Below are 9,614 nucleotides of genomic sequence, written 5' to 3'. Positions count from 1 at the left end.
CCCCCCCCCTGCTGACTCACCCCAGCACTTCGGGGATTTGGGTCGGCCCGAAGCTTTTGATCTGAATTGGTAAGCTGCTGCGTGCCAGTTTAGGTTGGTTTGGTGCTTGAACTTCGCTGACGGCTGGCGGGTCCCCCGTCATCGGGCAGGCATGCACGGGAAGTGGCGCAGAATCGCCAAAGCGCCTGTGCTGCGCGAGGCTGACGAGCAGCTCCTCTCCATCATTACAACTTCAATCATTGCTCCCAACCATACACACACTATAGCAATTATAACGACAATAAATCTATATAAAAATCGACTTGATACGCATTTCTTCCCGACACTCAAAGGGACGACCGGCATCGATATCGACATCTCGACCGATGGAATGAGAAGCTGAACCACGACCCCCTTACCGCACGCAACCCTGTCACAAGCAACGTCTTTGCTTCCAATCGCCCGTTGTGGCGCGACCTCGACTTCAGATGTCATGACGCCCGAGATTTCTCGACCACGGGTCTCTTCCATTGAGCCAGCGACCGACGTCGACCTGGTCGCTGGCTTGTGGCAAGAGGCGCCCTTCGCCCGCTTACCTGCTGACGCTCCGCCCGAACTTGAAGCATACGTCCAAAACATCGAGAACCCGGCGCGGGTTTATGCCATTCATCGCGCAAGTCGCCGTCACGACTTTCAGCTTGTAGTTGAGAGGTTTGTAGAAGACATTGCAGCTAAAACCAAGGGAGCGCTAACTTGTTGCGAATAGATACGTGGTTCAACTGCGATACGGTTGCGACAACGTCAACTGCGCAACACCTACCTGTTTTACATGTCGACGCCGTTTGGCCGGCAAAGCGCCCATCCGCAGGTACAACGCGACAAGCGCCAGAACATTGGCTGTATACCTGGCTAGTCAAGACAACCCCGAAAACGGATTATGCCCCTTCCTCCGCAAATCCAAGGAGCCATCCGCAGCCCTTGGTAACTTGATCTTCTCTCCACGACCGCCTTCACCTCCGCATCCCGACTCCAAAAGATCTTCTCTCAAAGCATCCCCAATCCTGCGCAAGGATAATGCTTCTACTCGTCGACGTTCGCGTTCATCCTCACTCCAAGGAACAGTGCTCACCTCCACCAACAACCCGGCGTATCCGACTCAAACCGACACCAAACTCCATACGAAACAAGCTTCAAACTCAACGCAAAGCAATGATACACCTCATATCCGCGTCGTTGAAGCTCCTGTTAGCAAAGATCATCGTTCGTTTGCCGCCAACCTTTTTGGAACCGTAACATTCAAGATGCTTGAATGGCTCACACCTCGAGGCATGACGATCATGTCGCAGCAAGTCAACGACATCACAGGGCCGCATCGGACGAAACCAGTAATCAACGTCAATACTCCCCAGGCACGGACGGCACCACACCCCGAACGTCAGGCATCCACGTCATCTGAATCCAACACAAGGCAAAACGAAGCACAAGATATGGCCCCTCCAAAGCCTGAAATTGGACTGAACGATGCTTCATTCTGTGCCAAGGGTGCTAGATCCGGCCACGGCTCGATCTCGAAGTCAAGGGGTGGAGCATCCCCAAAGGCGAAGAAGACACCTTATGAGCCAGTAAACCCCATTGAAAGAAGGGACAACACCAAGTCAACCATCTTGTCTCCTCGGATGAGCAGTATCCTCCATGACAAGCCAGCACAACCGAAGGCCACTATCACAACATCCGCTCGGGCAATACCAGAAGTTCCAGCAAGACCCGCCTTTTTCGAAAACGTGACAAAACCCTCACATCCTTCAATACCGACAGGTTCTCCTCCATCTTCGCCATGTGCAGCACGAGAAGAGCACAGCGCTGAGAATCTTGGTACGCAAAGTCATCATCCCAAACATGATGCCCAGGTTCCACAAGCGAAAGACTCCGTTGAGGGAGACCCAGAGCCTCCATCTGTGTGGTTGAATGAAGCCTTGCCCCAGGCGCTATCCCGACTCAATGTTGATCTTATCAACTTCATATGCGACGTTTATGAAGAAGATGGAACCTTAGAGAGCTACCTTACCATGCCCCAGGAAACGGGCAACACATATCCCAAGCCGGAAAACGCCTCGCATCCCTTGAGTCGTCGATCGTCTCCCACGGCTATCTCCAAGAAGCAGTGGAAGGGCTTCAATGAGCAAACTCTTTTCAATGTTCTCATGGACCCAAAGGCTGTGGTACAGTCTTTCACCTGCGACAATAAACTCTACGACTCCCAGACTCTGTGGTATTGTCTCTATCGCATGAACCGCGTTGCATCAAGTCTTGTTCTTCACAGCCTTTGGTTGGCAGCGGGACGCTTGTTTGTCCCTTCACAAGACATTCAAGTAGATCGCTTGGCTGGGGCCAGGGGCAAGAAGGTCCAAAGGGGTGCCAAAGGGCTGTCAAATGTTGATGCAGGGTACTTGATGTCCATCTGCATGCATGCTTTAGTCGCTGCGGCACCGGTTGTGCCCGATTCACGCACCTTGTACGAGATGTCGCGAATACGCTCCAACGGCCTGACGCTTGCTGGCGGTACCGCGGTAGCACGGCAGCCCTCATCTCGTTGTTTGGGGTATGATGATGTGTTCTCGAACGACCTAGCCGTCAGACTTGCCCGACGATTATTTTGCGCAATTACAGCCAGACGTTGTTTTGCGGACATGGCAGGCTCTACAGCTTCCTCAAACATCAAAACTCCCGACCCCGACATCCTGCAGCCTCTTGTAAGCCAGCTCGACTTTCTCAGCACGGGCTCGGCCTCGGTACTAGAGTTCGCGCATTCTGAGCGCCTCTTGCACGAAACACGCGTTCCGACAGTGCTTCTCGATTGGGCCCGTACCATCATCTTGAGCGAGTGGAATGGAAAACCCGACTTCGCCATGGATGGACCCTTTGGGGGAGCCTTGTCATTCATCGAGACCATGCGTAAGTTTACAACCCATAGCCGTAGTGTTTGCAAGGCAGTAGCAAGTCTCATACTAACCTCGAATATAGACACTAACAGAAACCTCCTCCTTCTGGGCGATATCCAATTCCGTGTTGATTATCTGTCAGACCGATTGGACTCGGTTGAAATGCCGGTTGACTGGTTATCTTTTTCTTCGACGCGCTGGAGACGACACATTCTGGACTATCCTTACATATTCAGCCCCGATACCCTAGTCTCATTCTTCCGCTCTATCAATTTCGCTCGGATGAGTCGCGTATTTGAGGAGTCGAGCTCTCTCAAAACACGGATGAGCGCCATCATTGACCCTGGAAGTCTCGTCACCAACCCACACCACAAGAGGGTGTTGCAAGACCTCTTGAAAACAGGCTCATCCAAATACCTCATACTCGAAATTAGTCGCAAAAATGTTGCTCGAGATGCGTTCGACCAACTATGGAGACGAGAAGAGAGGGAACTCCTCCGCCCCCTGAAGGTGCATCTAGGAGAGGAAGGCGGGGAAGAGGGCTTCGATTCGGGAGGCGTTCAGCAAGAGTTTTTTCGATTAGCTATCGCAGAGTGCTTGGATCCTGCGTATGGCGCCTTCACAGTCGACGATCGGACACGCATGGCCTGGTTTGCCCCTGGGTCACTCACCGAAGATTGGAAGTATGAGCTCGTCGGCCTCTTGATGTCACTGGCCTTGTTCAACGGGCTGACCCTGCCTATCACCTTCCCGAGGGCCCTGTACCGGAAATTACTGGGCAAGCCAGTCGCGGAGCTTCACCATATTGCTGATGGGTGGCCAGACCTGGCGAGCGGATTGACAACACTCCTAGAATGGGACGAAAAGGACGGCCTGGTTGAGGATATCTTTGCCCGCACCTACGAGTTTTCAGTCTCTGCCTTGGGTACCAACATTACCAGGGAAATGTCTGCAGACAAGAGCGTGGTCTGGCCCAGGGCAGCTGCAAACTCAGATGATGTCGCTCCACCCCAGACTTCGAACCCAGACGACGCGCCTCTGGTGACGAACGAGAACCGAGATGATTACGTCACTCATTACATTCGCTATCTCACGGACATCTCCATTCGACGGCAATACATCGCCTTCGAACGTGGCTTCAACGCTTGCCTAGACAAGAAGTCACTTTCTTTACTCAGCCCCTCCACTCTGCAGTCACTGGTGGAAGGCATCCAAGACATTGACATCTCGGAGCTCAAGCGGTATGCACGCTACGTCGGTTGGGACGCGTCGCATCATACTGTCAAAGACTTCTGGTCCGTCGTGAGAAGGTACGACGATAGGATGAAACGCAAGCTGCTAGAGTTCGTGACATCCTCAGATCGAGTTCCAGTTGGGGGTATCAAAAATCTTCAGTTCGTGATTCAGAAAAACGGAGAGGAAGAGGGGGATGGCGGGCACTTGCCCACGGCCTATACATGCTACGGAACTCTCCTTCTTCCCGAATATAGAGATAAAGACGTATTGAGGGAACGGCTCGGAATGGCGTTGGAAAATGCACAGGGGTTCGGCTTTGCTTGATCAGGCGTTTTGGGTTATGGGGATATGGCGAGATGATATACAATCCTCAAAGCAGACGAGCAACTACCTAGCCAGTCGCTCTGGATTAATTTATGACAGCGTAAGCGAGGCAGCCCCTTACCAATAAGCGCTCCCCTTGAATGAAGAAATGCACAATATCACAACAGAAACAACAAGGTACCGGGTGTCATGATTTGTCCCTGCTTTACTTGGGTCCAAACTCGCAACAACTCTAAGCATTTCAAACTCGGTGGTTTAATCTTTCATTTGCCGAACATTGAGGTTGATTCTCTTGCTTTTCATCCATCCCTTCCACTCATCAAACTTGCCATCCTCGCGAGCCGGCCAGTCCTCTAGGTAGTCAGGGCATGTCCCCTTGAGCACTTTTGGCACTCCATGCCAGGCAGATCTGGATTCCTGGGTCATGTAGATGGCGTCTCCCGATCTCAACCTCAACAGCAAGTACTCCTTGTCACCAACTGCTTCACTCTTCGGCTGGGGCTGGTCGGCATTCGGTGCGATCATGAAGAGGCCATCACAGCCCAGACTTAGACTGATGAGGCCCTTGTCGGTCTCCTCGCTGACGTCCCGATGCATCATCATGGTGTCTCCCGGGGTATAAAAGTTGAGAATGGCCGCCTGGGCGACCGTCTCAGGAAAGAGGCCCTCCAGAAAGCGAGAGATGTCGTCGGGAAACTGAGGAGGCGATTGTTCGGGGTACACGCGGTTTGTCCAATCGTATTGGCCACCCAGCGTGACCCAGTGCAGTTTTCGTTGCAGGACCTGTTTGATGGAGAGTGGTTTATGGACGTTGGGGTCTTTGGGGATGAATGAGGCGGGACTATCTGGGTCAAGGGCGAAGAACGACTTTTCGTCATCTTGCTGACCTTCCGGGTATGGGAGGTCATAATGAAGATGAAGGTTAGTCTGATGCTTCGGGTTACTTAGATCGCGATGTACTAGACGGTCCATCAGATCCCTCTGCACCGTTGGTGGGAGGAGCGATGGGAGAATAAGAAGACCTAGGCCACTTGTTAGTTGATGCTGTTAACAATGCCAGGCAGAAATGGATTCTTAACGAACCCGGTATCAGGGGATGATGAATAACGGAGACATCGCCTTCAGCTTCAGAGGCAAGGCCAGGATTCAGGTGAGCGAAGCTGCTTGCAATCTGGGCTCTTGAAAGTGTCGTGACTGTACGGAAGCCAGACTTTTCCAGCGGAGCACGTGGATCATCAATGCGAGGGTCATCGAGGAGGCTTTTCTGATCTTGACGCATGAAGCTCTTCCACTCCGCCCGCATTTCATCTGAGGGCTGCTCATGAGCGTCAAGCTCTGTGAGGTTGGTAGTAGTCATATTCGTGGGTGCCAAGAATCGGCAAGAGTGAGACAGAGTCTGTTGACGATATTCAGGTAAAAGAGCCGAGGCCAGCTTGGCTATGAGAAGATGCTGCCACTTTTAAAACATGTACTACGCAGTAGAGTAAAAGTTATAGCCCTCTAGGAGTAGACTTATGTTTTGAGCCGCTCTCAGCCCATCTTTACAGTAACGCTGGTGGATCTCATGGAGTTGTGCAGCTTCTTCTGTCACGTGATGCATCTCTTCTCTTGGAAATCCTTTGGTCGTGATGCTTCACTCAGCCAGCTCAAATTCATCCTCTTCGCTCAACCTCGTCCTCTCAAATTTCGTACGTATAATTTCTCGTTCCCATATCTCAATATTTCGCATTTTCTTTGTTTTGTCAATGGACGACTAATTTGGGTCAGTTATCTGACAATCACCAAACCATCTACTTTTCACCACGGGGGGGCAAGTCTTGAAAATGATGCGGCCGCGGCTATTACGCGCCTTCGGACCTAGCAAACCCATCTCTTCTCTCTTACGACCACAACAAGTAACTACACGCCCATTCTCCTCAACTTCCGGTCAACGGTACCTAAAAAAGTCCGGTACACATCACAGATTCGGTTCTCGCGGATCAAAAAAGAAAGGATCAAAAACGAAACAGGCAGCCCAGGACCGCGTCCCCCGCGAAAACCTCCCCTTTTCTGCAGCTGAAAATTTCAGGCAAAGAGGCAAGAAGAAGACTCTCGTACCTGAAGTACCCGATCGTGAAAATGCCGTTTCCGATCCATTAATTCCCAGTGACCCATTGATGCCCAGTCAAGAGGGAATGAAGGCACTCTGGAAAGATGGCAGACCACCCAATGAGGCTGAGGCACCCAAGGATTTACGGGGCATAGGTGGTCATATCCGGTCCCTATTTCGGACAACGTCCATTTATTACAAGAATGGCAATGCTCAGTCAGCTCAAGCCATTGAAAAGGAAAGGCCAGCTCAAGCTGCAGCTGCGAAATTCTTTCAGGAGCCGAGTGAGCTGCTTTACTCGGCGCCATCCCATATCGATCACAAGGAAAACGACCTCATCCCTGAGATTGTCATTGTCGGGGCCTCCAACGCCGGCAAGTCACACTTTCTAAACGCGCTCGTCGGGGACTTTCGTCTCGCCAAGGTGAGCTATCGGGCGGGAAAGACAACTACAATGAATGCCTACGGAGTTGGACCCCGGCCAAAGATCGCTCCCGAGCTCATCCGCAAGGGTGATGCTCCCCCCAAGCATAGCCTTGTCCTCATGGATACGCCAGGTTATGGATACAGGAGTAAGGCGAGTTGGGGCGACACAATCGTCAAGTATCTCATCCACAGGAAGACGCTACGAGGCGCCGTCATTTTGATCCCCGCCGACAAGGATAATTATGGGTTGGACACATGGATGCTCAAGACACTTGCTCGAACAATGACGAGGACTCTGGTCGTGATCACCAAGACGGACAAATGTGGCGAAGAATGGCCGACTGAATGCCTCGCTCTCTCCGAAGAAATCGAAAAGGAGCTGGAAAGGCAGGATAGACTTGCCCCTGGAAAGTGGAGAGAGGGATCGGAGCGCATAACGAGTATATATGCTACGGCAGCCGGGATGAAGACACAGCGCCGGATGGGCAATGGAGCCGGAATTGGGGGGGTGCGCCTCGCAATCCTCGAACTCGCTGGATACGGTGGTGTTAAAGGGAGAGTTGAGAAGCAGGACGAGACAAAGGCCTACACTGGGGAAATTGTTTCCTTCGATGATATCGTATGGAAAACCTAATCACGGCAGTCAACCGGCCATTCAGCCTTCCCACTCGCGTCTGGACTTTGGTCGGCAAAGTCCCCCCGACGTCACAACAAAACCCAGTCGAAGAAACCTTGCTCGAACACTCAATACAGAGTCAAAGGTTGGTCATGTTCCCAAAAGCATCTCGCGCCACTCACACTACCTATTTCCGCAATTATGGTATCACCAGGCTCATACTCCAAACAATCCATACAATGTACATCATTCTTTCTGACCTCCTCCCGACTTTGTCGAGTGCGCTGTTCCTGGTCGGCTGATAGAACGGCTTATAGAGTGCCGCAGCTTTCTGCTGCCCTTGCTGTCGAACAAACTCTTCACTCTCCTCAATCTTGCCCATCGTTCCTTGTCTTTTGCGTCCCTCTCCTTTTCGTCCTCTTCAGCCTGGTCAGAGCCTGTTACGCCAACAGACCCTGGGGTGGCGGTGCGCATGGCAGGCAGTGTTTGTGGTGTGGTGATAGAGGCAGCGGTCCCAGGTCTCCGCGGTGTTGAGGGGGCTCCGATTGATCGTTGAGCTCGGTGTCGTGCCGGTGAGCGGCCTTCATAGACGCTACGAAGATGGGCGTCGTTGGCCAGTGTCTGCATCAACACTTTCCATCCCGGCAAGTCCTGTTCTGGTCGAGTATGGGCATGGCTCTGACGTTGGGTCTCCGGGTTGGACCAGGGGCAGAAGAAACGATGTTCCCTAACGGGGTCCAGGAAGTCCATGGGAGCGGGGACAAGAACCTCGCCGTCGTCAGCAACCTCCTTGCTCTTGAACATCCAAAGTCCTAGCCGTCTGAGACAAGTATGGCAAGATGCGGAATTAGGGACAGCACCAATGCGAGGATTATCGAGTCCTTGCCATCCCATCAAAGCAAGCGCCAGCGCAACTCGATTTGGGCGAGATCCAACTTCGGGGTTGGCAGGCGCAGGGTTAGTGAAGAAATCAGTGGGTAGTTGGGCCAGAGTTTCGTCAAGCTTCAACTCATCTGGGAGCCTAAGATTGAACTCATAGGGAAGAAAGGATTTTCTCGACAAAAGCTCATCGTATCGTTCTCGTAGAGACTTGAGACTACTGCTCGTGTTGGCGAGCGATAGGCGAAGAAGAGAATCTGGGAACAGTATGTCAGCACTTTAGAGTTGGCTCTCTCCAAGCGAAGTAACTTACCGTCACAGCCTCGCTTGCGCCATAGACAATCTTCTTGGTGTGAGGTGACAATCAGATCAGCGTATTTATCGACCAAAGCCTCCTCTATCGAAACGTCAGATGGTGGGCAGGGCATCGCCGTGGAACGAAACATACCAATCTCGGATGACACCAACACGGCAACCTCTTTCCCATCAACTACTTTGCGGTTGAGCTTAACAACCAGCTCTCGGTGACAAAGCAGGCAGCGCACTGTCTCTTTGCCATTGCATACCCACCCTCTCTTAGCCCATTCCACCTCGTTCACCTTGTCCGGCTTGGGCGTCCAATCTGTTATTTCTTGAAAAGTGGCCAGTCTTCTCAAGAGTTCGGTTCGATCACTCGGAGAGTACTTTGCTGGTGATTCTTTGAGGCTCTTCAAGGGATCCCGAGCTTGCGGTCGTCGGGAAACAATGGAAGAAATGGTAGCTGTTAAGCTGCCCTTCTTAGCTAGGACAGGCGCCGTCGAATCTGGCAGGCCAAGCCGTCGACGTTTCTGGAGTAACTCGGCATCGACACCAGATACACGTGCTGTCGAGCCCGGAGAGCTCGAGGTTGCATGGCGCGAAGGCGAGGAACCAGCCTCGGTATGTGACACGGAATTGTCGCCTGTTTTCGAGTGTGAAGAACCGATCCCTTGCAAGAGGGTGTTGAACTTGCGCTTCGTGGCGTTCATGATTGCGATGCAAAGTGGTTGTCGCACAGTCGCAACAAAGAGAACACCATCAGAGCTGGATCAGAAGATCGCTGCAACGACAGTCTGGTAAAAGAAGAGACCAGCAATCGAGGTTTTCG

General features: G+C 52.3%; 4 protein-coding genes across 4 annotated transcripts; 2 read left to right on the top strand and 2 right to left on the bottom strand.

Annotated features, from left to right (window-relative positions):
• Window positions 1-1,280: 1,280 nt before the first annotated feature.
• Window positions 1,281-4,478, top strand: NECHADRAFT_91396 (uncharacterized protein; the record flags this gene model as incomplete). The annotated part of the gene is made up of 6 exons (XM_003046791.1): window positions 1,281-1,328; window positions 1,389-1,560; window positions 1,603-2,305; window positions 2,372-2,931; window positions 2,967-2,976; window positions 3,011-4,478. 6 exons carry the CDS (start codon window positions 1,281-1,283, stop codon window positions 4,476-4,478), a joined length of 2,961 nt encoding a protein of 986 aa, XP_003046837.1.
• A 215-nt stretch (window positions 4,479-4,693) lies between these two features.
• NECHADRAFT_103594 (uncharacterized protein) lies at window positions 4,694-5,835 on the bottom strand (the record flags this gene model as incomplete). The annotated part of the gene is made up of 2 exons (XM_003046218.1): window positions 4,694-5,500; window positions 5,562-5,835. The coding sequence occupies 2 exons, from the start codon at window positions 5,833-5,835 to the stop codon at window positions 4,734-4,736; spliced, it is 1,041 nt and encodes a 346-aa protein (XP_003046264.1). The 3' UTR covers window positions 4,694-4,733.
• A 466-nt stretch (window positions 5,836-6,301) lies between these two features.
• On the top strand, window positions 6,302-7,627 carry NECHADRAFT_76919 (uncharacterized protein; the record flags this gene model as incomplete). The annotated part of the gene is made up of 1 exon (XM_003046790.1): window positions 6,302-7,627. One exon carries the CDS (start codon window positions 6,302-6,304, stop codon window positions 7,625-7,627), a length of 1,326 nt encoding a protein of 441 aa, XP_003046836.1.
• A 228-nt stretch (window positions 7,628-7,855) lies between these two features.
• Window positions 7,856-9,495, bottom strand: NECHADRAFT_76918 (uncharacterized protein; the record flags this gene model as incomplete). The annotated part of the gene is made up of 3 exons (XM_003046217.1): window positions 7,856-8,745; window positions 8,802-8,885; window positions 8,937-9,495. 3 exons carry the CDS (start codon window positions 9,493-9,495, stop codon window positions 7,856-7,858), a joined length of 1,533 nt encoding a protein of 510 aa, XP_003046263.1.
• Window positions 9,496-9,614: the final 119 nt, after the last annotated feature.

The sequence above is a fragment of the Fusarium vanettenii genome, assembly GCF_000151355.1.
Source record: "Fusarium vanettenii 77-13-4 chromosome 2 genomic scaffold NECHAsca_18_chr2_1_0, whole genome shotgun sequence".
Taxonomy (NCBI): Eukaryota; Fungi; Ascomycota; class Sordariomycetes; order Hypocreales; family Nectriaceae; genus Fusarium; species Fusarium vanettenii.
This window is presented reverse-complemented; position numbering and strand designations above follow the sequence as displayed.